The sequence below is a fragment of the Scleropages formosus genome, chromosome 4, assembly GCF_900964775.1.
Source record: "Scleropages formosus chromosome 4, fSclFor1.1, whole genome shotgun sequence".
Classification (NCBI taxonomy): Eukaryota; Metazoa; Chordata; class Actinopteri; order Osteoglossiformes; family Osteoglossidae; genus Scleropages; species Scleropages formosus.
Window position 1 is genome coordinate 20,731,269 of NC_041809.1, and position 27,991 is coordinate 20,759,259.

The 27,991-nt window shown below is 44.5% G+C and overlaps 3 protein-coding genes across 6 annotated transcripts in view; all 3 read right to left on the bottom strand.

Moving 5' to 3' along the window:
- LOC108936192 (serine/threonine-protein kinase SIK2-like) overlaps positions 1–9,585 on the bottom strand; it is a 32,894-nt gene extending 23,309 nt beyond the window's left edge. For both annotated transcript variants that reach the window (XM_029250878.1, XM_029250877.1), the window contains exons 1-3: positions 9,247–9,585; positions 3,676–3,792; positions 1,616–1,679 (exon numbers count right to left, since the gene is read on the bottom strand). In XM_029250878.1, coding sequence (XP_029106711.1) covers positions 1,616–1,679; positions 3,676–3,792; positions 9,247–9,387 — 322 coding nt within the window. In that variant the 5' untranslated portion in view covers positions 9,388–9,585. The remainder of the gene's footprint in view (positions 1–1,615; positions 1,680–3,675; positions 3,793–9,246) is intronic.
- Positions 9,586–10,867: 1,282 nt separating this feature from the next.
- On the bottom strand, positions 10,868–17,362 carry layna (layilin a). 2 transcript variants are annotated; one of them, XM_018755143.2, is made up of 8 exons: positions 16,856–17,362; positions 16,222–16,242; positions 15,137–15,434; positions 14,116–14,273; positions 13,844–13,888; positions 13,202–13,288; positions 12,699–12,801; positions 10,868–12,609 (listed from the first exon to the last, which is right to left on the bottom strand). In XM_018755143.2, the coding sequence occupies exons 1-8, from the start codon at positions 16,932–16,934 to the stop codon at positions 12,261–12,263; spliced, it is 1,140 nt and encodes a 379-aa protein (XP_018610659.1). In that variant the 5' UTR covers positions 16,935–17,362; the 3' UTR covers positions 10,868–12,260. The 2 variants fall into 2 exon arrangements, with proteins under 2 accessions (XP_018610659.1, XP_018610660.1); XM_018755144.2 differs by lacking the exon at positions 16,222–16,242.
- An 845-nt stretch (positions 17,363–18,207) lies between these two features.
- Positions 18,208–27,051, bottom strand: hoatz (HOATZ cilia and flagella associated protein). Of its 2 annotated transcripts, XM_018755162.1 has the most exons (6): positions 26,832–27,051; positions 26,628–26,654; positions 26,449–26,516; positions 20,934–20,993; positions 20,068–20,120; positions 18,208–18,477 (listed from the first exon to the last, which is right to left on the bottom strand). In XM_018755162.1, exons 1-6 carry the CDS (start codon positions 27,025–27,027, stop codon positions 18,411–18,413), a joined length of 471 nt encoding a protein of 156 aa, XP_018610678.1. In that variant the 5' UTR covers positions 27,028–27,051; the 3' UTR covers positions 18,208–18,410. The 2 variants fall into 2 exon arrangements, with proteins under 2 accessions (XP_018610678.1, XP_018610679.1); XM_018755163.1 differs by lacking the exons at positions 18,208–18,477; positions 20,068–20,120; positions 20,934–20,993 and adding an exon at positions 23,827–24,190.
- Positions 27,052–27,991: the final 940 nt, after the last annotated feature.

Consider the following 27,991-nt stretch of genomic DNA (forward strand, 5'->3'; position numbering starts at 1 on the left):
GGGCGCTCGGTCAATCAAGGAATGTAAATGCATCCAATTTGCAAGCAAGATGCTGGTAGCTCTCTGCAGACAACACCCCTTCGCAGTCTGACCCATCTATTAACGCAAGCTGCCAAGCGGAGAGCAGGTATCTCCTGACTTTCTAGACTTCAGTACATCCATGTAAAAAAGAAAAAAAAAAAAAAAAAAAAAGAAACCTAAATGAGCATTTACACAGCACTCACCCTCCGAATTAACAAAAGGTAAAGCCTGCGAATGTGAGCTGCTGAAATTTCCTCCCATTCCGTTTGACCTCAATTTTAAAACAGCACATACACAAGGAGTGCTGACACCATTTCTCATCTTTCTCATTTTGCGAGAAATGCTTCAAGGCACCGAGTGCAGCGTCAACGCTGTCAGTTTCTCCAGGTGTGCCTCAGCAACTGCAACGTGATGGTGATGACTCAAGGATTCACGAACCTATAGAAAACATGCCTCATGCTATGAATTAAAAGAAACATCCCTGAGCTGTCAGGGTCACCACATGACCTCAGAGTGCAGTATGTCATATTTCGTCAGAAATGCTGTGAAGTGAAATAAAGTCATCGTTTCTTTACGGGTGGTGGTGTCAGTCACCGTCCAGAAGTGCGTCAGACCGCCACGATTAAAAGGTTCCCTAATTAATCCCAGACCGCTACACCAAAAACCAAAGACACAAAGGTGATGTCAGCTTTGGTGACAGAAATTAAGCTCCCCCCCCCTCGGGTGATGGGCTTGATGGGCTTAGGAGCTAAAAAGCATGACGTACGGGAATTAGCCTGGATTTCTGGATGGTGGTTTGTGCAGTTCAGAGGGGACATGAGGATGAAAATGGTCAGGGGGGGAATTTCAGAGGGCAGGATGCCATAGGCACACCACTGCACACCATCCATTCCCATTGTCTGCTTGGAAGGCATGGGCAGTGGAATCTCGAGAGCTTGAGTCTGGAGGGTCCGCCATGTACGCCTGTGGTTACAGCCTTCAGCGACCTCCCCGGCCAGAATATAAGCCATCCATGTATGGCAGTTTTTTTTCCTCAGAACTCAAAGGATCAATTTTTTCCTCATTCAGTCAACAAAGAAGGATGAAGGTAAAGGTGATTGAGTATGGACTGCAGAAGCAAACTTGGATCATACGGTGCACTACAAATTAATGACACATGAGTCCTAAACGCTAAGAGCGGGACAACCCGCTGAGCCACAAATGAACAAGCTGTTTAAGACAGGCAGCACGTTCCCTAAGCAACCAAGCATCAGTCATACATGGAAACACAATACTGCATTAAGCAACCAGAACATGTCCGTGTTTTTTCGGATAAACCAGAGCACCTTCTGGGAAGCTAAACTGCAGGTACTGTTCAAATTTGCAATATTCCCCGGAGTGAAGGAAGCCAGACAAATCGACTTCCACGTGGGTCACAGATGACCTGGGAGAAGGGTTTGGTTCCTATAATCTCTTTACCGCCACAGCAACAGGTGAGACAGTGGTTTCAGACGTCATTAAAGGTGGACATTCCGATACACGTCAACAGCGACATGCAATCAGAGGGCAGTTATGCCTGGCTGGTGGAAGAAATCTGTGGAATTAGGAGACTCACCAAAGATCTCCCCGTTTTTAGCGTATTCCGTCACCAGGTACAGCATGTTCTTTGTCTCCATGACCTGAGGGGGGAAACAAGAGAACGTCAATATTTCACATGCAAGGCATTACTTCACCAATGCTGCTGAGTAAAGATGAAGTTGTGCACTCGAAGAAAAAGGCATATAAGGGAATGTAGAACCATGACAAAGAATCGTACTTTAGTCAGATTTTACACATTGTGTTGACCAAGTGGTTTTGTCCTCACAACGAGAGAGCGGAATGCTAGGGGGGGGGGGAATAAAAAAAATCTTGAATGCTTCTGATGGTTTCTAATAGCAAAATGAAGGCCCACATGGTCTTATCTAGCTTTTTTATTAAGCTAATTCATACCAGAAATAATAAAGGAGATTGCAATGCGTGTGGTGCAGCAGTAGCTGAAGTTTGGAGGGCCAACCATGTCTGGAGCATTTCCCTCCTCAGCCCAGCACCATCACCGCCTGGCTAGTTCGACCATCACATTGCAGCTCCCAAAGGTGCGGTCATCTGCTCTGCTTCCTTGGGTCCTCCATAGGCCCACAAAACTCTCAGCATCACTCCCCATGCATTTCAACAGCAACCACGGGGTGCTACCCCTCCAAAAACACTTAAGCACATGTCTAGGACTAATCTGAAGTATTCCCACATCAGTGAGATCTCCAGTAGAAGACCTGGCATTCTTTGAAAGTCTTGTGGGAAAAAAAAAGGGTCAGACAAAGATAAGCCACTGTGCACCAAAACATTTACAGTATTTGTAAACCGTCAACAAGAAAAAAAAAAATACAACGTGAAAATCCATGCTGTACAGCTTTCAGTACAAGGGTAAGCAGGAGCAGAGAGTCTGCAGTGAGGATGTGACAGGAGCAAGTTCTACAGATGGTAGAGTGATAAAGGCGCTGTGGCTCGTTCCCTGAAACCAGTCTTTTTTTTTTTCTGTCCCCTTCCTGATCTTCAATTTACTTTCACTTTCAAACAAGAGCATTTTCACTGCAACGATTCGCCTGCGTGTTAAGTCAATTCCATCATCTGACGGGTTGTAAAAACGAGCCTTTGGACCGCCATGCGATCCGCCCAGTGACGCAGCTCCTCCTGAGGGTAAGAGGGGGGATGGAGGGCTGCCGCGGCAAGTGTTGTAGCGTGCAACCTGCCCTACCCCTGGAAAAGTGTGGGTCTAGGCAGGTGGTAGACAAAGTAAGGAAAGTCAAGCACGTTTTAAATATTTTCAAGGAAGCTGGAGGAGAACAATAAGATGCTTAAGGCAGAAAGTCAAATGCTTTCTTTTCTTTAAAAAAAAAAAAAAAAGCTCATAATGGTTTCTGAATTGGCTAACCAAGGGAGTAATGCAATGTCATGAGCCACAGCATTACTTTTGGGGCAGGATGGTTTGAAAGACAGCGATGAGTGAGCCCCGCTGGATACCCTCCCAAGAGAGGAGTGCAGGCTGGAACAGTGCCAGCGGCGTTGTGTAACTTCTGCGTCTCTCACAGCCGCCGGAGTGACCCGAAACCTTACGCAACACAGTGACGTCATCCCTCCCCCAGCTGTGCTGGCTCAGGGAGGGGTGCTCATCGGAGTGGTGTGTTGGGGCCTGGAGCCCTTGTTCGCCATCAGGCCACGGAGAGGGTAGGGCAGCTAGAGAGTGTAGGTGTTGTAAGTAGGCCTTTTAGTAATGGGCTTGATCCCAAGGTGCCCAACACCTGGAGGGCATAATGCAATATTAGGAACAAGGATAAAACCAAAGGGGAAAGTGTGTTTTTTGCATCTGTTGGCCTGGGTTTATGTAACACCACACGTCAATAAAAACACACACGACGAAACGGAACAAAAATTGCCAGCGTGAAGCTCGTATCCGTTCTGATCGGTGCAGCCGTCCCCAGGCAGCATTTTGACACTCGTTTTCACAGCGATGTGGGTTTTTGGAACCCACAGAAACTCAAACAGTGTTTCCACTTTGCCGTTTAGGAAGGCCCACTGGACAGGATCAGGGCTGGAAGCAGTGCGAAGGTTTGCACAAAACAGTGCCACAAAGTTGGCCATTACCTGGTACAGCTTGATGATGTGTGGGTGGTCCAGCATCTTCATGATCTTCACCTCCCTGTAGATTTTCTCCAGGTTGACTGAGTCCAGCTGCGTCTTGTCTATGATCTTGATCGCCACCTGCATGCCGGGAGACGCCCACCATCAATGAGGGAACACAATCAGAGAACATCATATCCAGAGAGTGTATTTCAAATGCGTACTAAAATCCGCTGCGAACAAAAGAATCCTTGGAAACAGTGCTTTCTTGAAAGCACATCTTATGCTTCACTACTGGCTATTTTACTTCATAGACTCACGGAACTGCTACATGCACCGCTGAGCAAGGCAATGGAAAAAAAAAAAAAACAAGGACCAAGGCAAAAGAAAGAAAAGAAGCAAGAGTAACAGAAGCAGCAGCTGATGACCTAGAAGTAGATCTTCATATGTGACAACCCCAGGTCTGCCTTTCTAGAGACAACATTATGCACTATGGTAACACTATGGAAGTTTCACAGCTTTTCTTTTACTGAAGCACAGGGTCACTGCAGACTCTACCACAGGCTGCTGTGGGCACCTACACAAAGCTCCAAACCGTTACTTGGCTTTGCCTGACATAACCGGAGCCACATGATGAATAGACACGCCTGTGCGGTGCGCCGAACAAGACGTCATTGCACGTCTTAATGAGCCTTTGAGTCCAAACGTTGACTAGGCATGCCACGTCACCCAGGAAGAGAGGCTGACATCTGGGACGGTGATGATTCAGAGAAAGGAGGATACCTGGTCTCCTCCGAGCACCACAAATGCACTGTCTACGAATCGCATAGCTCACCCCAAAGTGAAGTCTTACTGGGGAATGACAGGTCCGTTAGACCCAACCCCTCGCCACTCAGGAAACTGCAGCAAGGTGTGCTGACCTGTCTCCCCTCACCACACTTACACTTTAAATCAGAAGTATAAGAAACCAGAAGGTCATGGCCCTTAAGCGAGGCACTTTTAACATGCAGCAATGTGACATGGGCTAAACGCAGAGACGTTCATTCATTGAGGTGCATTGGGATGAGAATAAATTGTGAACAACTAACTATGAAGGTGGAGAAGAAGGATCTCCGTTGGACTCGGTCTTATGGGTCTCCTTCAGGCAGGTTTGTGGAGCTGTACGGTGGAAATGGACTGACTTCAAAATTCCAACTGCACAGAAATATCAGTGTCTCTTCTCAACTACTGTCATATCAAGAAGCTTTAGAGCATCATGGACATTTACAATGCAACATGAGAGGATTAATGTCTTAATAGCACTGGAGTTACAACATTCAAGGCTCCTTTAACCATAGCTTTACTACTTCAATAGCCGGAATTCCCACCGAGAGCCCATTAATCGTATCATTAGTCACACTGGCCAATGCTAGATGGCTCTTAAATATACCGCGTTCGCGCTGAACTTCGAAGAATTCTGCCTATCAATCCAGGGGACGGCCTTTTGACTTTAAACAAGCAACTCAAATACCACAAAGCGCCAGTTCAGGCTGCAGCGTGGGGCGTGAGAAAAACCTGCTTGAAGACTTTGGCAGACCACAAGCGTCAGTGCTACCCTGCACACAAGGGTGCATGTGACATGGGGCAAACAAACATTGCAGCACGGTGTGTGTGTGAGAGAGACTGATATGTGTTCTCAAGCAGCACCTGCAAGAGAGCCCAGGTGAGCGGTACTTTACCATGCCGCCCTTTTCGCCCCGCACACACAGCCCATCACTGAGACACAAAACAAACAGTGTGCAGAAACAGTCCGACTCTTTCATACATGTATTCAAACACACAAATAAAAACAAACTTTTTTTTTTTTTTTTTTAAGCATTCTTGTCAATGCCGTCAAATACAGCGAGTGGCTGGCCGAAATAATTAATAAATAAATGTAGTTCTGTTTCATTTCTCCGCAGCACTGCAAACAATCACTCGACATGCAGTTCCTTAAGATTTTGTATTTCAATATGACCAAACTGGCTGGCAGGACTACAAAATGAGAGGACCAAAGATAAAATGAAAGGTTAACCTAGGCACAAAAGGTGTAGTGATTTTTTTTTTCCCCCAAAACTAACTTAACTGAACGATATCCACATTACTGTACGTAATTTGCAAATGGACTTCATGATCAGCTTTACTAACATCGACTTCATTGTCATTTCTTTTGCGACTGCTGAAAACAGATGCATTTCCCTCAAATAACCTCTGTCACGGGGACAGCTCGGCCAACTCGATGGACGTTATACAACCTTTTAAATATAAGCACCCATGGAAACTCACAGGGAGGAGGAGGACACACTGGCATCAGAATGCATGTTCTGTTTCATCATGACCCCACACATCCCTCACACAAACTCTTCACCCTCCTGCCGGCTGCCAAAAGGTACCGAAGCGTTCGGGCCCCACGGCCAGACCGTAACAGTTCCTTCCCCCAAGCCCCCAGACTCCTCAACGCTCGGGGACTGAACTTGCGTACTGGTCGCTGCTGAACTGCCCATCACTGTGCCTATTGTCCTCTTCTAGTAATTCTTATAATGTTTAGCGCCGTTTGCACACGTCTTGCACGCGTGCACTTTATCTAGTCCTGTGTAGGTAGCTTTGTGTTGTTTTATGTAGCGCCATGGTTCTGGAGGAACGTTGATTTGTTTCACTGTGTACTGTACCAGCCGTATATAGTTGAAATGACAATAAAGCCATTCGACTCGGTATACATTCGTAAAATGGTCTGTCATTACAGGAAAAAAAAATACATAAAACAATAAGCAACGCAACAAAGCTTTTCAAACCATTAGAAAAACAATACATTTTAATAAAGGCTTTCTGATCATTTAATAGTGGGGGGGGGGGGGGATTCAAACCGAACGCTACAACTTGAAACAGCCTCTCGTGCTACAATAGCGGTGTTATTAGTGGTTTTCCAGTTCTTTAGTAGCCCAGAGAGTTTTTTTGTTAAGAGCAACCGGTCCTGTGAGTTGACCTGCGGATATCAGCCTGAAACGACAGCGAGATCTAATGAAGCCAGAGAGCTTGAAGAGCCCTTCTAGAGGACTCGCAGGGAAGAACCCGTTGGGGTTCATATGTGCTCGGAGAGTCATCCTTTCACGTGTGGGCTGGTGCACACAGCATGCTGGTCTTTAATGGCTGAAAACGTTCTCAATTTGTAGCGCAGCGAACACAAAAACGACCAAAAGGGACAGAGGAAGCGCAGATGACTCAAGCTGCAAACTCCTCTCTGTTAGTTTACGTTAGACGTGGGAGGTCCCTTGAAGAGGTCAGTTAAAAAAAAAAAAAAAAAAAAATAAAAAAAATAAGACGACAAAATGATCAAGGAAAGAAGCTGTTAGACAACATCTTTTATGGGGTATATATAGCATAGTAATTCTATAAATACATTTTAGGTTGGAAAAGCAACAGCAATACATGCAAGAGGCTGTCAGGAAAAATCCCCAAGCAAAAGGAACAAAGTATCTGACAGACAGAGAAATAACATCACTGGAGTTTAATTACTTGCTTTATTTGTACATGTTTTGTACTTTTTTTTTTTTTTTTAAAACCCCCTGAAGACAGGATTATACAAACCAAAAAAAAAAAAAAAAATTATATATTATCATCGCATCATGGCTGATAATGTTACGTAAGCCACACACAGGCTGCTCTGTGTGTGTGCTATCAGCTTGTTGCTTTTTCCTTGTATCAGTGGGGTCACATGAGGTCAGGTACACTTTTACTAGTTTCCGTGTGAAATCTTGTTGGCATATCACGCACGCTTGTGGTGAACGCAGTCGCGAAGCATTAACTCAATATTTCTTGGAGCTGTATTAGCCAACATAGCAATATGCTCAAATCACATCTGGAAATGTGCTTAATGCTGCAGCAACAAAACAGTAAAAGCACAATCACAGATTATTATTTACAATCATTATAAACATATCATGTTTGCATGTGCACTCACCAAATATCCCAATTCACACCACATTTACATACTTTAATTTTGCATTCTGTAAAGCAAGCTATAGATACCATATATTTACAACATTTTGTTCCAAAGATAAAGGTAGAATTTCAGCATCCATAACCTTTATATTGACTGTAGTCAGAATCTAGGTAACACGATTTTTTTATTCATTTGCAGGTGTAAAACACCGCATTGTGGCAGCAGGTAGTATTCTGCAATTTCAAGGTTCTGGGAGTGCCACTCTTGCTGGAGTACCCTCGACCAAGTGTATTTATCGTTAATTTAAACAGTAACACCATGCTTTATAAACTGGAAAAAATTTAAGTCACTATGAACAAAAACATCTCCTAAATGAATCAATAAGACGACACAGGAACCAACTTTTTTTAAAATGTGTAATTTCTGAAGTCCCTTGTGTCTCAGCATGGCTCTATATGACAGATGCAACACCAAATATCATGATGGAAAGCTTGATCTGTACTTAATTAAAACCATTTTAGAATATAATGTTCTACTTCACGCCCCTCATCACATTGCTGTGATGACAGTTTCATGCCCAGAAGCATCTTCCACAAAACATAAGCGGAAAAAAAATCTTTGTTAAATATGTCCTTAATTAAAACGCAAAGCATGGACACAGCCCAGGGAGGACATGTGGCCCCAATATTCAGGTATAACTCCATTGATTATTATTTCAGACATAACTCCATTCATTATTATTATTGTTTTTGGTCTCCCAATACACAGCAAGTTATGCCCCAAAGGAAAGGAAGCTGTAACCATGATGCATGATATGAATTAATTTCTCTTTTTTTTTTAAAATTGTACACAGACAACTTTGCACTAATTTAAAAAAAATAAATAAATAAAAAATTCAAATCATGCATCATGGTTACAGCTTCCTTTGACAAAAGTTTGCTTGCAAGTTCCAGGTGCTACTGAGCTCCAGCCCTTGAGAGGAAAATCAACCTGTTTCCAAACTCCACTGAAAGGCCAACAGAGAGAATAAGATTTTATGAGGGAATATTGAATAGCGAGGAGGCCATCTGCATTGTTTAAGAAAGGTTTGTTTGCGAGGGCACCTGTGTAAATGGCTTGTTTGCACAAATATTTAACTTCGGCATGCAGGGGTACTTGGTACTGCCGTACAGTACAGTGAAAGTAAGAGGCACAGTGAGACTCCCAAACACACAGAGAGAGAGAGAGCGGCACACAATCGCAGAACACTGCCGCGAGACACTGAAACGGACAGGGGGACAGACACTGAAACACAGAGTGAGACACACAGAGACAGAGAGGGGGACGGATCCAAACACACACACAGACAGACGGGGGGGGGGGACAGACACTGAAACACACACAGACACGGAGACACACAATGACACACAGAGAGTGAGAAATACTGAAAGTGATTTTTGCAGCTCAGAGACACTGGGACACAGATCATCATGATCATGCAGCGAAAACTGAGTGAGAGAGAGACAGACACAGAAACGCCGGGGGCCCCGTGACACGCTGTCGGAAAAGCGCCCCTACTAGCAGTTGCACGCTGTCCCGCGAGCAGGAACCCCCCCCCCCAGGGACCCCCCAGAAGACCCCCCAGGGCGGCCACTCGCCTCCGTCTTGGTGATGCGGTGTCTCGCCAGCTTGACCACGGCGAAGTTGCCCTTTCCTAGAGTGCGCTCGATGTCGTAGAAGCCCACCCGCACGGGGCCCCGGTGCGCTGCAGCCTTCTGCTCGCTGTCCGCCATGACCATGCTGTACCGGGGACGCGGGGGCTCTCAGCCAGGCAGCGGGGGTGGTGGGGAGGGTGTCGCTCCTCCGGCCACCTAAAAAAGATGAGCCGCGGGCGGCCACACGTTCAGAGCAGCGCCGGGGGAGCGCATGAAGAAGTCAGTCGCTCGGTCGCCCGCCCGCCGGGTTGCCCGGTTCTCGCGGCGCTCACTCCAACTTCCTCGAGGAAAAAAAAAAAAAAGAAAAAATTAAAATAAAAGATGAGACGCCGACGAGCGCGCCGCCGTTCGTCACATCGTTTCTCCAAGTACAAAGGGGGAGGGGGCGGGGGGGGAGGTGGTTGACCGGCTGCAGTGCTGTGCTGCGTGTGGTGCTGAAGCGGCGCTGCCGTGTTGTAGCACTGTTGTGTTGCACTGTGCAGCGAGCCCTTCCAGCGCGAGCTTACGGACCGACTCCTCGCGGCACGCAGCAGGACGCGTCGCGCTCCCAGCTCCGCGTGCATTGACGTCAGCGCAGCCCGGGGAAGGGGGGGGAGGGGGCGGGGCCTTCGAAGCGCTTCCACGGTCCGGTGCCAATCCGTCTCCAAGACAACCAGATCCACCTTTTACGTCAAACGGCCGCTCTTGCGATCAGCTGTCAGTGTGCTCGCTCGAGCGGCGCAGATATGAGAGCTGCGCAGATATTTTCTTGCGCTCAGGGGCGCCTTCATAGTAATAAAAAAAATTGAAAATGTAACGTTTCAGTGTGGAAGACAGGAAAGAGATGAACTGGGTATTTTGGCAAGTTTGTCTAAATTTGAATGTACGCATCTGCTGAAGCACACTTTTCTAGTCAAATTGCATGATACTAACTTCTGTTTTGCACGCACGCACGCACACGCACACTGCAGATTGCAGTACTGACACTTATATCAGGTTTGTCACAAACTACTTGCTACGTTTTATGACTACAGTGTAATGTATTAGCAGCTCACACTTTAAAAAAATAAATTATATAATTGTATAGTCATACCCGTGTATTCATTTTGGATTTTCAGTCAGTGAACGAGGCTATTATATTTTCATTTACAATGTGTAATTTAGTAAAGCTTCTTATTGTACTAATGTTGTGGCAGCTTGCCCGATGCTGCGATCTAATCTGCTCAAAGACGTATGTTCTGTAAACACAGAGACGGGGCCTCTCGGCTCTTTGTCTGTTACCAGAGCGGTGAAACAGCGCCACCTGCTGTCGGTCTGGACAGCGACCAGCGGGAGACAAGGCACTAACAATGGGCTCGCTGTTCACAAAGAGCGCTCGCGAATGCAGCGCAGAAATTCTGCAAATATAACAGAATCATTTTCCTTTTACTGTTACATTATTAGCTACACAGAGACTGAATCACACACACACACTCTCATTCACAATCCCCCCAGTCCTCTTGACATTTTTATTCTGTATGTGCACATGTTCACAAAGTGTCACAGTGACAGCCTGAGAGGAAGCACTGTGCATGGGGGTGGGGGGGGGGGGGTCTGCCTTGAAAGGCCCCCTCCATCAAGGCTATATTTCCTGCATGTGTGCTCCAGATGTGCTTCCACAGCCCCTGACATCCTCCTCCAACACACAGCTGTTCCCTTGCGGCTCTCACCGGAATTAAGCACTCAGGGTCTGTCACAAGGTTTGGTGAGCAAACTTTTGCCAAAAAGACACGGAGGCTTCCCAGAAGAATTGCGGGTGCCCCTGACATCCGCAAATCCGCATTTAAAAGTGATACGGAGGCCTTGAAAAATGCTTGCCTTTACAAAAAACCCCAGGAACTGAAAACTCAACCGTAACACGATACAAAACACACCTACACAGCGAATACATATGTTTGTCATATTTTTGCATCATTTGTAAATGTGTTTAACATCTGGACATTGGGGGGGGAGCGGGGCCTCTTCAGTGCTGGCAGATCAACATTACACACAGTGACAAACCATGCAAGTTAAGATTGACATTATAATCTCACCTCAGAAGGATTCCATGCTTTTTTCTCAACAATCGACAGGATCATATTTTTTGAGCTTTATTAAGGTCTAGTGGCAAACACATTCCAGTATCAGTGAAAAGTGCAGCAGTCAGTATCAGGATCAGTCAGGCATAGTTTTTCTACAGGAAAGTGTTGCTGGGACAAGACTTTAGCTATTACACTTTACCTTACACGTTTAACTAGTGTATCCCTTGTTAAAAAAAAAAAAGACTCCGCATTACAAGTCCATGCAAACCCAAGAGAAGCAATCCTAACACTGTTCCATGTAAACTGACTGAATCCACAGTGGCACTGTGTTTCATTCACTCGAGGCCCAATTCTGTATGACTCCTGCTTTTGATTTCCCACTGGAGTAAGAGCAGTCAAGTCGATGGGAATACAGGATCACTCTGAAGTGGAGTTGCACTTCAGCAACAGCAGCGAAGCAAACTACGAAGAAGCCCTGTTCCCTTTCCAACACTCCTCTGTGTGTCTCACCCAAAAAAAAATCCAATGGCAGAATGACTCTGGCAGCAGTTGGAGTCAGAATGATGTGCGGAGACTGGCCAGCAATATAGAGATCGTGAGGGATCGAGAGGGGGATGTGTCTTGGTGGAAGACCAATGAGAACAGTATTATTCGGGGAGGTATTAAACTCAACAGCGAGCCATCATGACAGTTTCCTGTGAGCTTCTCCAGAACCCCAGCCTGCCAGCCTTCACACAGGAAACCTGTGAGAGACGATAGCCACCGGGTCCTCCCTGTGGTGGCTGGGCAGAGGGGGGCGGACCAGACATTGCAGTCACAGTGCTAACACATGAAGGGGAGGAGGGCTCTGGCTAGAAGAGCAGGTCACCAGCTAGCAGTGAGAAGGACAGGGAGGGTCTTGGGGGCACCTACTGTGACTCAGTAGCCATAGATCTCATTGTCCACCCACCCCGTCTCACGGCAGTAGCGGCCCCGGCTGTGACACGTCTCATAGATGTCGTTGGTGACGAAACCACTCTCTGTGCTGGCCAGCGTCACAAAGCCACTCTCAGTGTCCCTGCCCGTCAGGTTGTCGTAGTCTCCAGGTGGAGTGTCTGGTGAGGAGCCCAGGAAAGAGGTGTTCTTGATGTCGGGGCGTGTGCCGGCCAGGTCTGCGTCGTGCTGCTTGCGGATGACGTTGTACACATCCGGGCTCGGACTGTTGCAGCGCTCCGCTGACACCCAGTATCCCGGCTCCTTGGGGCAGGTTTCAGTCTGCTCCTTCTTCCTGCATACAAAGAAAGTCGTGGTTAACACCCCACATTGCACATACCGCCCCAGAACCTCTCGTAACACAACACCTGAGTGAACACTTACCTTCTGGTGAGCAGTTTGAAGCAGAAGACCCCCGTTGCCACTAGCAGCAGCAGCAGCAGAGGGATGGTGGGTAGGACTATGTAGGCAATATTCAGAGCATTGTCTGAAAGAGATGGACCAGCGGGAGGGTGAGGCAAAGGGAAGCAACATACTACACCGCTATATGTCCCGCCCATAATTTTTAAGCACTGCTCAGTAAAACAGATGCCCCTATAAATTATACAACGAGTATTGCATGACACCCTAATAACCTTTAGAGAGAATTCCTCCATGGAGTGCCAGAAGACAATGAAGAACAGCAGCATCCATTTGAATGAATTTTGAGATATCCGATGGCAATTGTTTCTTTACTTTACAGACACAGTTATTCGTAGAAAGAAATCAGCAACTTATTTGAAAAAAGATAACACGACATAGAGTTCATATGAAGTCGCTTTAGAGAAAAGCATCTGTTAAATAAATAAATATAAATGTAAATGTCAATCAAGCCCAGTGCTTGTTACCTGTTGGGTCTGGGACACGCACTTTTACTTCTTTGTCATTACTTGTAACTGAAGGATATTTTGGACTCAGAGAAATGGTTGGAGTATCTGGAAAAAAGAATCAATAAGGAAAAAACTATTTTCACATCTGACAAGGCATATACGTACTCGTGTGGTTGAATATACCATATAAATATCCTGGCAAGCCATTTTATGTAATTCAGTAATTGAATTATCTTCTGCTCCATCCTCTGTAACATATCTGCCTTAGATCAATGAAGGTTTCACAGCACAGAAAATAAAGTGCATGCTTAACTCAATTTAGTAGAGTAAATAGAGATTAAATACTTTCCTTACACCAGTAAAGGGGCTTACGTAATGCCCTATAATAAAAGCCAAGTGTAAACATATCCGCGGCCACTAGGTGTCCTCACAGCCACAAACAATTCTATAAGATTTACGGGAATAAAAACAGACACAATGTATCAGAACAAATGGAAGGCAATTAAGTGGCATTTCACTCCTCTCTACTGTGAAAGATCTTTGATCCATTTAGTCGAGGCAGCCTTGAGAATGAAGGGATCAGGACTCAAAGATTATATATTTATGATATAATAATGTTGGTTTTGTGTTTCCAGCACGACAGTCATTGGGCATGTTTACCTGTGTTGGTGAAGTTCTCAGTTGTTGTAGGGAGAGTCCGCTTATCTGAGAGAAGAAATCACTTTAAGTTACTCTTTCTTTTGCCACGTTCATCATGTTTATTTTAAAATGCCTTTCTGGATGTTTCCTAAAGCAGTTATACACACATTTTGCAGATTTCACAAAGCATCCACGATACTTCCTAAAATCTGTGTGTTCGAACATAAGTCAAACTCCTGAAATACTTCACCCCCTGCTGGACAAAAGCAGCAGCAGCATAAAAGGCGGCTAACCTCGGGTGTACTTGCAAATGAAGTTGTTCTTGGTGTCACAGTTGTCATCGTTCCACTGGAACATGTAGAGCCCTCCATGGCCCGGGGGTGCCGAGGGCTGGTGGTACATGACCACACACACCTCGTATCCGCAGGAAGGCTCATCTCCATGCCAGTTCCTAAAGCGCAAACATGTTTTACTTACCAGCTGCAAGTGGCCAAGTTTTAGCCCAACAGTTTCCAAGAATAATACAACCAAAGCCTACAAACAAGAAAAGAACAGCATCCTGGATGTCAGTCGGTCACTCCTCAAGCCACGTCTGACATATCCCATAAAAACGTGTAACAAAGTCAGTTTTGTCACCCTCTTGTTTTCTGCGTGAGTCACAACCCACATTCTTTTTTTTTTTTCCGGAATTTCCAGAACATAGGCTACTTACTCTCACATACTTGGCAAGGAAATGTATTTTCCTGTAATGGTCCACACCTGAAGTTCCCTCTGTAAATTAACATTTGATCTGCATGACAATTCAAAGGAGTTCTGGAATGTCTGGACACCTTCCTTATGGAACTTATTATATAGTGCTCTGTAATCACACCTATGAAATATGTTGACCTTTTGCCCTTAATTTATGTATGTGTAGATATTTGCAGGTTCTCTGTGTTGCTATGATTCAGTGCTTCTCTGCTGTTAGTTAAAAATGATGATACCACACAGCACTGAGCTGAAATGTTATCAAATGAAAGAGATGTACTGAAGGCAAAACCAATCAGCCTTTTAGCGCTATGGACCCTGAGGAATGCCACCCAACTGAGACTCATGAGACCAAGATCAATAACTTGACAGGCAGATCCAGCTGTATAAACCATGAATATGGTGCTTCACAGGTGTGTGTAATTTTACGTGGTGAGTGGAATGAGCCATTTGGATCTGCTTCAAAGAGCAGTGTGCCTGTATGAATCACATGCTATTACGTGCTTTTAACTCTCCCGCAGATGCTATGTAAGTGTTAAGTGCAATGCCCCTCCCCCATTTTTGGACCTGAAGGTGGCCTGGCTGCCGTCCAGCCAGTGGTACAGTGCATGGCAGTTGCTGCTGGTCTCCTGGTAGCCTGGCTCCCTATGGAGTCCAATCCAGAAGTCACCGTCAGCGGCCCGCAGCTCCTGGATGAAGGTCTCAATTAGCCGCTGTTCATTTTCGGACTCGATGCTGAGCAGCTCCCCGCCATCGCTGCGGCACGCCCGACTGGCCTCCTCGAAGTTCATCTTGCGCCGGCTATCCTGGAAGTACGCAATCTTGTAGCAGGGTTTCTCTGTGCCGCGCCGGCAAATCCTCTGACCTGGGCACGGGTGTTGGGCGAGAGGGAGGGCATGAGGGTATGACAGCAGCAGGAGGCCTCAAGCTCTGAATGTTGTCGCAGAGGTCATCGCCCACCCATATCGTCTCAACGAGACACAGGAGCAGCCGCCTAGTTCATGCATGGACACTGAGCAGGTGCAGAAAGGGCGTGAACATTCTTGAGAGATTTTCAGCATCTCTAAAGCGGCGCTCTTCTCATAAAGCGGCCTGCCCCTTCAGCATCGTCGTACATGGACACATGTTGAGGAAACACGCGCTGCAATAACTGAATATATTTACATCGAATCTGCACCTCTTGCACACATTCAATGCATAGTGCCAATCAAAACTTTGAGCACACTCAGGCAACCTGGACAATACTTGTATGGGATGAACCAGCGACAAGAATGTCCTGCACCTTTTGCAACTGCTGTGGAAGAGATGGAATGACATGCGCTCTGATTTCCTGCTCAAAATTAAAAATAAATAAAAAAATGCCAACAGGAACAAAAAATCTGTAATATATGCACCCAAAATTTTGACTGGTATTGTGAAAAAAGCACACTTCGCAGGAACGCATGCTGACTTAGTGATGAAGAGCTGCGGAGACATGCAAGATGACCCTTTGTTCAATGGCCGATGAGATCACATTGAGCCATCGGTTTCCTCGCAAAAAAGGCGCACAGACCCGCAGCATCTCGAGATGCATCATCGCCGCCCCCCCCACGTGCCAAGCGCGCGGCAGACGCGCGAGACTCATTCTTCACTCACATTGCGGCACAACGTACCTCTGGGCTCGTAAAAGTCAGCTTCACGCGGTGTGCAGAATGTGGTTAAAAAAAAAAAAAACACTCATTTAACAAGCAGTGGGGAAGAAACGTACGAAAGTAACAGGCTGAACAACAGAAAAGTAGCTCAGAGAGGAAAATTAACATGTAGACTAGTGAAAGTGTAATAATATGAGAGTCTGAAACTAAGGATACAATTAAGATAATAGGCGAACACCGAATGCTAATGAGAAATTATTACTCACTCTGGAGTTTTGCATAAATGTTGGGGATGCAAAAACATTCATTCAGTTGCGACAGTACTCAGCTGAGTTACAGAGAAATAACAAAAACAGTAAAAACAATATTCTGTGGAGTTATACACAACACAAGTATTACACACATTAGATTTGAACATGATGATCATGCCACGGGACCCGGTCCGCCACATTACACCACCGATTTCCAGAGGGAACCCACGGAAAAAACGGTTCTTTTTCAAACTGTTACACTGAAAACGCGTCAACAAAAAATGTTGAGAACAAAAAATGAAGACCCGGGGACGCTGCCCTAGAAAAACGCGTCGAAATTTAGAGTCAAACGAAACGTCTGAGGCAAAATTCGCGACCGTGGTGGACTCGGACCCCCTACTTACCGCTGAAGAGTTTGGACGCGGCGGATGCCGAGCAGTGGCAGAGAGCGAGAAGAGCTCCGAGCACCTTCAGCACATCCATGTCTTCATGTGCTCCTCACGCACTAGAGCAACGAGGCGAGTCTCCCCTCAGAAGTCCACATCACGTCCAGTGGGGCACGAGCTGTGTGTGTGACCGCCAGGCACCGGCGGAGGGGCTTTATGGCGATCCTCCCTGAGCGCGAGCTTCTTCTTCGATCGATCGATCGAGGACACTCTCACTCAGGAGATCCTTTCTAAAGCAGCACCGCAGATATTCACGTTGGGGGTTCCCTGGCTTAAACAGACGCTCTTTCCCGGTCATACCATAGTACTATTCCGAACTTTTCCTGTTTTCATGAACTTCGCAATATCATCATCATCATGCGCTTATAAACTCACTGGTCGGCGGTGCGTCGTCTCTGTATTGAATGTCTAACTGGACACACGAGAACGTCGAAAACATAGTCTACTGTTAAATGAAGGATTATGAAAAAGCGTGAAACCCAAGAAGGCTTTCCGAGCTCTAGGGAAAGGGTGCGAGAACGGAGCGCACTCGAGTTTAATGGGACAGAGATACGTGTCGTGTGTATTGCATATACACAGTGCTGCTTCAAAGTATGTGAACCCTAATTAGGGATGGTCACATTTCCTTCAGAAAATATTAAAGTAACTTATAAAATGTAAATCTTAACTCTTAAACTTAATAAATTTATAAATGATTATGATTTACAGTCCTGATTCTACTCACCTAGTGTAACCAATGCAACTTGGGTTTCACTTGTTTTTGCACCTGCGCTACTTCTGTTTTTCTACTACACACGATTTCCTCTAAACCAACATATGGAATTGGTCATTATACATCTATTCAGTCAGATGAGAAAGACTGGTTCTCATTAAACAATTATTTAATGGTAATATTAAGGAATACAAGGGGTTCACACACTTCCAACCAGCACTGCTAAACAATTATACATACAAGGTGATGAAGACAACTACACATTCTTGCTGTACCAATTAACTGTCCTGCTAAACTCGAGTGTGCTCGCCATCATTTTCTTTTTCCCGAATATCGAGAGGGACATTGCAGTATTTCATGTGTGATTTTTAAGTCAGGTTTCCAGAATTTAGAATTTTATCAACACGCCGTTTGCCACATAGCTTAAGGTGACAAATGTCAGATGTCCAAGTGTAAAACTCCAACAATCACTGGAGTATTTATACAATCACATAAACTGTGCCCTTCTTATAAAATGTGTGCTCTTTTAGAACAGATGAATACCTTACCTTAATTCTGCTTATTTGATGCTTAGCAGAAGAGGAACACAAGCTGTAAATTTCCAAATAATTTATTTATTCTGAGTGTATCCATAAAAAGCAGTCTCAACCTTAAGGACACAAGTGGAAGATGGAGATTCTGGATGCAATCTGTGTGGTCGCCAAGAGTCAACATCAGTTCAAGAGCACTTAGCAGAAAAAGCAGTGACATTTAAGTCCGCTTGTTGTTCTGAAGATCAATTCTTCCCAGAGAGCAGAACCACTACTTAAGATCCTGAACATCCTTGATGTCCCGGTGGGCCTCTTCAGGAAGACTTCTGAAAGTAGGTCTGTCACAACATAAGAAAGAGTATCAGCCCTTCAAAATATGTGCATTTTGCCTGGTGGGGAATTAAAACTATCTCGCTTATGTGCCACACTCTCAGCTTGGCTGAAAGAGTTATGTGTATTTTTGTTGGGACAGCTGGTAACATTAATTGTAAGCTTGTAACTGCGATAATTTAACCTTATCATTGTAAGTCACTTTGGGGAAAAGCATCAGCTAAATTAATAAATGTATGTATGTAAATGTATTGGTGTGCTGGCCATAATTGCAAAGGTATCTTGATGTCCCAAGCTCATTCCAGTGTCAAAGGAAAACAATTTACTTGGGCCCGCTGACATCTGTCCAAAACACCACATCAATGGCAGATGCATATGCATTAATATCATGTCAGTCAGCAGTTAAATTGCAGATGTGATTTGTGCTTTATTTTTCTCTCGCCTGCCTTGGAGGCAAACACAAAGAGAGCATTAAATAATTCTCAACGACACTAGATGACTGATGAAAAGAAGCCCGTAATGAAACTGAATTAGCCGTCCCATACTGTAATCGACACAGGCACTATTTAATACAACAGGGCAGAAAATCAATGAGCTTTAAAGCGGCTAGCCTCGGCTCCGCCAACAGGCCGTTTATTGCGCTCTCTGGGGGGAGTTAGAGCTGGGACGGCCTCTTCATTAGAGAATCTCTCCTATTGACCGGGGAGCACAACACAACCCGGCGCTGCCAAGCAGCCCGATCTATTCAAAGTTCATTAACCGTGCCGTGGTGCTCCTTAAGATGCAGGGGCGCAGGGACAGACAGCAGCCTTGTTTACGGAACAAAAACAGAGAAACAATGAGTCGTGAAACTTTCCATAGATGAACCAGTCTGGTTTTGATAAGCATGTGATAAAAATAAAATTGAAAAAAAAAATCTGAAAGGTATAACTTGTGAGTACTTTTGAAATAATAGCAATTACAATGAACCTCTTTCCCATGATGTGATGATGAGGTCTGCCGCATCCTTTCTGTATGGAAACACTTCGGGCGAGTGAAGCTCTAGAATAACTGTTAATGGAAATTCATGTAGGGTTCCAACCCCAAAACCCACACACATACACACCACCTCAGAATCTTTTAAAATGCTTTAGCTTGCCTGTATTTCATATGCTGTTTCAAACCGCAGTAACCTACACACCATCACAAAATTGTAGCATTCTTTGCCAGGAAGTAAAGGGAAGCATTCTTTGTGTCAATTTCCTCAATTTCTGGTGATTAATGCCAGCAGTATCAGCAAAACAGTGAGGCCCACACAATCTGTAACTATAAATCACAGACTAGGACTGGGTTACAGCCTCTTTGTTGACACAATCAATATTTACTCCTTTGCTATTGCTTTCTTATTTCACTTATTTCATGACACCAAAAATCATTAAATAAAACACAATTGTGTCTCAAACAACATGTGCGTAATATTGACAAGACAGCTCTGCATTAATATAAAATACAACATTCTTAGATTCTGAGGAGTTCTGCTATAAAAGACTGAATATGAAATCCAGTGTGAAAAAGTATGGGGTTTTTACATAGGGAAAAAAAGCAAAAAGTGGTCATACCTCTCTTTTTTCTCACATTGGTTTGGCTTGTATGGTAAAGATATCATCTCCTTCTGTGGTAAAAGACAAACAAAAGAAATGACAAATGGTGGAAAGAAAGCAGTTTATGACCTTGAGGTTTACGTTGAAACATACTCTGCTGGTATTCATAGGCTACTTTAACTGGGTTCTAAACCGTCAAACAAGCAGTATGTACACACTGCTTCCAGGATGATCACACTCTCAAGCACCCCTGTTGTATGCTGAAGAACCTACTGCTAACAAATTAAAAGATCAGCTTCAACTACAGCGAATATTGTTCATGTGTTGGAGCTCAGGAGGAAGCTGAGGAAAATCACTAACTACACTGGAACACAAACACCAGTAGATATGATGGAGGAGGGAATGAGAAAAACAAAGAAAAGTAAATTCTCATGTTCCCTGAGCAATCTTGAGGTTTGGATGGTTGAGAGCCAATTCCTAACTGTGTAAAAAAAATCTTTCCTCCACGTATAAGACCCCTGCAGGCCACCCCCGCCTCCACAGATATGTCCTGGGGGGCACGAGTCCCCGACGACACAAAAAGTACATTATTCTTCAGTGCGCAGGCCCCGGAACTGCCCATCCCCCACACCTACTCCTCCCACCTCGGTGAACGGTCCCAGAAAGCGCTGAGACCCAGAGGAAAAAGTGCTGAGAGCTAAAGAGAGAGTGCCCTAATGGAGGGGAGTTAAATAAAACCCTCGGAAGCCAAGGGGTGGGGAAGCTAAGCTTATTTTTTCCATTATCATTTTGCAATGAGGATGTTAGTTGGGGGGGGATTTCTTGCCAGCCGTCAGCTCTGAAGCTTGGTGCACATACGAACTGTATCCCCTCTGGGTTTTTACCTTTATCCGCTCCTCCCTTTGTTTCTTCAGAAGAGCCAGAGTGTCATCTCTCTTTTTTGCCTGAAATAGATGTGAACAAATGTTACAGTGGAACATAGTGACACTGTGCAGGGAGCGATGGATCAGGTGACACTCCTATCCTGTGGTCCAACTGGGGAAAGGGATGGGAGTAATGGGTCGGGGTGTATAATAAAAATCTCTGAGTCACTACTGGAAGCGTGGTGGGTGTTTGGGTCCCCATGAGTGGCAAGAGGCCGCATGCATGCTAGAGCAGCCAAAACGACAGCCCATCTTGTAGGCGAAACTGCAGCCATCAGGAAAGCAGGCTCGTAAAATCTGATTTAGCACCCAACCAGCGGAGGGCCGAAGGAACACGCCAGTCCATGTTTAATGTTGTTTGATTAATCCATTACGAATATGCTAAGCGGAAATTTGTCTGGCAGGGGTCATCCCAGGGGCTAACTTAATCTTTTAAAACCACATACCATGCCTGTAACTGTTAACATCATGAGACTTAAAAGTATTAGACATGCTTTTTTGAAATGTCCAACCTCAGGTAGGCTAACGTCAGATCATTATTTTACTGTTTCGTTTTAAAAAAGTGAAATACAAATCTCTCTACCATCATGACAAATGCGTAACAGTTCAATACATAATTTTAAGACTGGCTTAACTGAATATGTTTTGAAGAATGGAAAATTCTCACCATCAAGCTTCACATGTGGAGTTTCATAGAAGGATTTACTATAGAAAATGTGAAAAAGTAGGGAAGTCATCAACCAGTGTGACTAAGAATGCTTTGGAGAAGTGTACATTCATTAAGGGGACTTCAATCTGACTGATCTTCACTCTGGAGACCAACACTTTGTGGGCTTCTAGGTTGATTGCTCTCCATGGAGAAAAAAGAGGAATGAATGGCATGAACCTGCCAAGAGCACCAAGCTCTAAAAAAGCTGCTCAAAGCTTCCATTAATCAATTAATGAACCCATATTCCCTAAGGGAATTTAACTTTGTCACATCTTGCAAAGAAATATCACTCAAATGTTGCAGATAGTGAATGACTGCACACTTTAAGTTACAGATACAGAACATACAAATGCAGTATGGTGAGTTTAATGGTCCCATGTATGCTACATGTTTCATAAACTGTTCCACAAAGTGTTCCACTGTCACAATTATTTCCTGGACTTTAAATATGAGAATCATAAAAGGCAATAATGAGTAAAAATGTAATTTCCTTATCTTCCCACTTGGAAAAAAAATCACAAAGCTGCAGAAAAGAAGGGAAAATAAATAGTACCAATCATGACACAGCATCTTGTCTCGCAACGAGTGACAGTTCTTCCAAGAAAACAAAGCTCTGTGGGAATTAAGATCAATATGATCAATGATTAGCTGAGATTTTTGTCTCGCAATTAGTATATTGGCTTATTCAAAAGTAAGACCGGAGATGACTACGAGAAGCATTTAGACTATTGCACCGACTGTCACATCACTCCAATAGAAAGATGAGCTGTTTCCCTGGCTGGCAGTAACCTGCGCTTCAAAGAGATAAATCAATGTTCCTCTAATTATCATAAATCCTCTCCAATGAATTGATCCCTGAGTATACACCCCCTGATAATCGGATTAGTGAAGGTGGCTGCTGGGGGCGGTGGTGGGGAACCGCTGCAGGCACATTAATCAGAGGAGCGTGCGCAGTGACTGGGACTGAGCCAGCGCAGGGATGCCAGCCTTGCTGCTCTAGGGCACTTTAACTGCTTCCTGCAGGGTGATAGAGGAATCAGCACTATGTCAAATTCACATTGGCACCAATATAAAGAGCATGAACCATTCCACTAAACTTCATGGGAGGTAGGGTAGGGCTTAAAAATTTAATGCCATACTCTCTTATAGTAAACAGTCAAAAAGCTTGAATATTCTTAGTTGACTCCAGTGTGGTGGAATGAGGTTTCCTCTCTCACTCGCAGCTGCTGAATCACTCTAAACATCCAAGAAAAGTCTCAAGACACATCTCTTTCAGACTCACTTCTCTCCTAATTTGCTATCTACTCCGTAAACTTGCATATTACCTTCTTTTTAAAAAAAAATGTACTCTCTTCTAATCCAATATTCCAGTTAAACAATAGTATTGGTCTAATTGACTATCTTCAAAAATCACAGGTCTGCATCTCTCTCTCTGTCTGTTAGTGAAATGCACTTTTTTTTTCCTCTGAGCTGTGCATCACTTTGGAGAAAAGCGTCTGCTAAATGAATAAATGTAATATAAATTACATGTAAATACAAGTAAATTCAACCCTCAAGGGAGGACCTGCTTCAGTACGTGCGCATATGGTACATACTCTAAACCTGGTGAGTAAAATGTGTTGATTTGGACAAAATTTTGAGATAGGTATCAAATAATCAGACACGTCTGGACTTCTCTGCTCTCCCTATTGCTGCCGCAACCCTAGAAGGACAAGCAGTCAAAAAAATGGATGGATGGATGGATGGATGGGATGGATGGATGGATGGACAATGAAATAATGGACCTGTAAGAACAAGGGAAACGTTGCTAGTTTAAATGTCTTGTGGAGCTTTACTCCTGAACAGTTGCCCTAGATACTATAAAAAGTTAAAACTGACCTCTATATGAGACAAAGGAAACAGCCAAGCAACTACATGAACATGTGACAGCAGTGACATTCCCTGAAGGGTGCCATCAGGTTTATTCTTTGTGTATATCAACCGAAATACATACTTCTAATACTCAAAGTCCAGCATCTTTACTATATATGCATATATATATATACCAAAATAATGACTCTTCTGTAACAATTTGTTATTGTTGCTTTTTGAAATGAGTGTGACCATACATTGCTGTTGGTCTTTGCCAGATGAAGGTTGGGCATTTGTTAACCATTTCAATCAGGAAATTTTAACAGTATTCACAAATCAGCCATGACGCCACCCACAATCACACAACGTTAATATAAATACGTTTATATATACATATGTATGTTAATTTGAAGAACATTTGAGATGAGTGAACTGCACTAAGGTATATTTGACAGGAAAAGACGGTGTGAATTTCACAGTTCCAAGCGAGTTTGTAGCGATGACCCGAATCAGCCACATTCTTCCCATGCTGTCACTTTTGTGAAAGCAGCCACTGCTGGCATGAAACGTGAGTTGAATTCCCTGGAAGGGGGACTGGAGAAGGAAGGAAGGGCCAACGGGTGCTCCATGCTTGTGGGATGGTGGCACAGAACCGCTCCTGAGAACAGGAAGCCAAGCTGGGACACGCAGGATGTGTGCTATCCGTCGAAACGGTTTCATTTTAGGCAAAGGGAAAGAAAAACAACCCAAAACAATTGGAGGGAGGCAGCTGTGAGTATATTGGCTAAAGACAATGTCTGGTAACCTGTGGGTTTCCAGCTCAAGTCTCGGGAAGGACCCATTGAGCATGGTACTTAGCAACTGCTGAATCCCTCTCTACATTTAAGAAGGATGCTAAAACTCAGCTTTTTCGGACTCAATTTTCCCCTGATCTTGTAAGTGCTTCATAAACATGTAGGTGTTTGTTATGTGTAATAATATTTAATAACAATGTGTTTAATAATTGAAAACCCTCATGTAATGCACACTGGTTCATATGATAAAACGCAATGAAACGGGTTGTACTCAAGAATCACGTGTCTGCATCCAGATCTCTCTTTCTGTTGATGACTCTTTGTATTGTTCTCTGAGATGTTCATTGTCCTGGAGAAAAGCATCTGCTACATTAATAAATGTAAATGTAAAGGTATTCATACTGTTCTCATAGCGCAAATATTAAAATGTTCAACTGAAAATCAATGATACTTACATTGCGAGGTTCAGTTTTTAGTTTTTCGTATTTTCCATTAACTTAAAACATAAAGGGCTAACAGTTCACCACTCTGCTCAGCCCGATCTTCGCAATTTCACCGGGGAAAGCTGTCCACATGATTGCCTTCCTAAAAAGGGCTGAGGCCTCGCATTTATAAATGTACATGCAAGCTTCCCCATTATAGTGAAGAGCCCCTGTGTGATTTAAGATACAGGGTGCTGCGGCAAGGCTGGCCGGCCCGTCACGTTTAATGTTGGAAGCCCAAAGTCCTGCAGAGACTCTGCTGGGAGATTCATTTCCTTAATGCAGCGCACAGCGCAGCCCCTCTGAACCCCGTGCACCAGCCGCCTGCCAGATCCGCACTCTAAAAACTGATGATGTTCTGTCATCTTCAGCCAACAACTTGTAATGGCACATGGTGGAACGGTGCAACTATCTCCCATAAAGCCACGGTGCGTTTGTAGTGTTAATCGTCTAAGGCCAGCGAAAGTCCATTAGGATGGAGAAAACATTTCTGAAGCACTGTACACTCTCAAACTGACACGAAAATGGTGACAATCTACATTTCAGAAGAATCCTGTACTGTACATTTATAGTTACATTGACTTATTTGGCAGATTTTTTCACAAAGTTGCTTTAACCATGCCTACATTTCCAGCTTCAGAGGAGTCCCAGCATTAGCCAGGAGCCAGTAGTGTAGGGGTTTGTTCTACTACCTTTGGACTCAAATGTTGCAGGTTTGATTCCCACCTTTGGCTGTACTACCCTTGAGCAAGGTACTTACTCTGAAATTGCTCTAGTAAAATTACCTGGCTGTATAAATGGGTGAATAATTGTAAGTACCTGAACACTGGAATGTGCTTTAGGGAAAAAATTGTCAGCTAAATGCATAAATGTAACCTGTCTATCACTCACTGATGTATGAGTTTCATGCACATTTCCCAACTGGTTTTGTCCTGTTGGAGAGGAAATGTCAAGTTCATCTGCTAAAAGCTTTGTCTTCACTCCTAAAGACACTGGTCAGTACTGAAATGAAGCTAGAACACACACACACACACACATTTTCAGAACCGCTTGCCCCATACGGGGTCACAGAGCCCACCCGGTAACACAGGGTGTAAGGCCGGAGGGGGAGGGGACACACCCAGGACAGGACGCCAGTCCACCGCAAGGCACCCCAAGCGGGACTCGAATCCCAGACCCACCAGAGAGCAGGACCCGGTCCAACCCACTGCGCCACCACGCCCCCCAGCTAGAATACACCTGTACAAAATAACACTTCTGCACTGCAGCTATTGGTTTTTGTCACAGTCAGGAAATTGGGAGAGGGGGAAGGGGTTGTATGTTGTGCAACGCAGCCAACACACAACAGTCTGTCAACATCCATCAAGCAACAGAGGAAGAGAATATTGCACTGGCACAAGTTTGAGAGAGATGGAAATTCCATCACTGTCCACTTCCCCACAGCAGGGATTATGGGAAATCAGTGGTTTATAGGGAGAAGATGACCTAGAATAACCATCCTGCATCAGCAAATGTACAGTGCACTTGGAAAGTTTGTGTGCTTAAGCGGTTCTCTGCTTGATATTGCAGACTGATAAATCACATGCAGCTAAAGTTTGAACCGTACAGCTCAGATCATTTATGGTGTGGATGAATCTTACCATCTCCAAATATCGCTGCTTTTCTTCCAGCCTCTGCTTGATGTACACTTCCTGCAGCTTCTCATCTCCTGCAACACAAATCCCGGCGTCAGGACTGAGGTACCTGCTCCCTGAAAGCACAGCACCCTCAAACCCTCGTACCCTGGAACCTCCACACCTTCGTATATAATACTACTCACTCCTGTCAGAGGTTGGACATCCACGAGCTGAAAGAAACAATGAAAGTCAGTCCTGTGACATAATTGCAAGCATCTGCACTGACTATTGTTTGTATTGATTTTGTAAGTTTCTATATACATTGTTACACTAAAATGACAAACGTGTATGAAATTTTTATCAATGACTATCGAGAGAACAAACATGCTGATCGGTGCTTTCCTTACAGTCCCGCGTGCTCCCCGCTACTTGAAGTCTTTGTCTCATGTCGGCCGAAACCAAGCGAGACTCGAGTGGCGGATGTAAGTTGAAAGAATTCCAGAATACTTTGGCGTAGGCCACGTCCTCTGGAGAGGATCCAGCAAAAACGGTGTAATATTTGTCCAGATCCGCAAACGCGTGTTCGCCCTGCTGCTCCGACATGTTTGCTACAGCGATCAAAATCCAGGGAGCGGAGAGCGGAGGAAGCGGTAACCATGGAGACGAGACGCCGCAGCCGGCAAGTGGTGTTCACGCTTAGAATCCAATATCCAATCAAAGCACGAATACGAACCCCCCTGGCGGGCTTCATCAGTAAGGCGGGTAATTGACAACGAAAAACACAGTAAATCCTCTTTCAATTATTTAATTTAGCCTGTTGGGACAAGTAATTAAACCTCCGCTAGTCTTCACCATGTTCTAATAGTAACATCACTTTTGCTGCCATTATTATTTACTCAACCAAAAATAGGTGAACATGGAGAAGCTTCGAACCTGTGGTTCAGAGAATTCAGATTTCTGTTAACATATGGTTAGCTCAACATCTGATAATTCTGAGTAAGCAAATAATGATACTTAATTTTTTTGGTTTATAACTATTTGCATACTGACTATATGCAGTAACAATGCTAAATTATGATTTAATATGGTTTTGTCCAGGTTTATTACAGAGGTATTCCGACCTCCTCTCTTGAAGACATTGTGTGTTAATCCAAATTTTGAATAGATTCACCATATCAGGATTTTTTTTGACATTACAATCCCAATTTGTGTTATGGAAAATTAGATCTTTTTGAGGGGGTGTGGTGGTGGTGCAGCAGGTTTGGCCTGTGCCTGCTCTCTGGGGTTGGAGTCCTGCTTGGGGTGCCATGTGACAGACTGGCATCCCATCCTGGGTGTATCCCCTCCTCTTCCAGCCTTACGCCCTGCGTTGCTGGGTTAGGCTCTGGCTCGCCACGATCCCACTTGGGACAAGCGGTTTCTGTGTGTATAGATCTTTTTGCCATCTCCCAGGTAGCTATGTACATGGACTGTTAAGAGCAGTCCTGCAGGTCAATAGATTAAAGAAGTCACAAAACAAGCTGGTAAACTTCAAAACATACTTTAATTAAACAAGAGGTGTCCACAT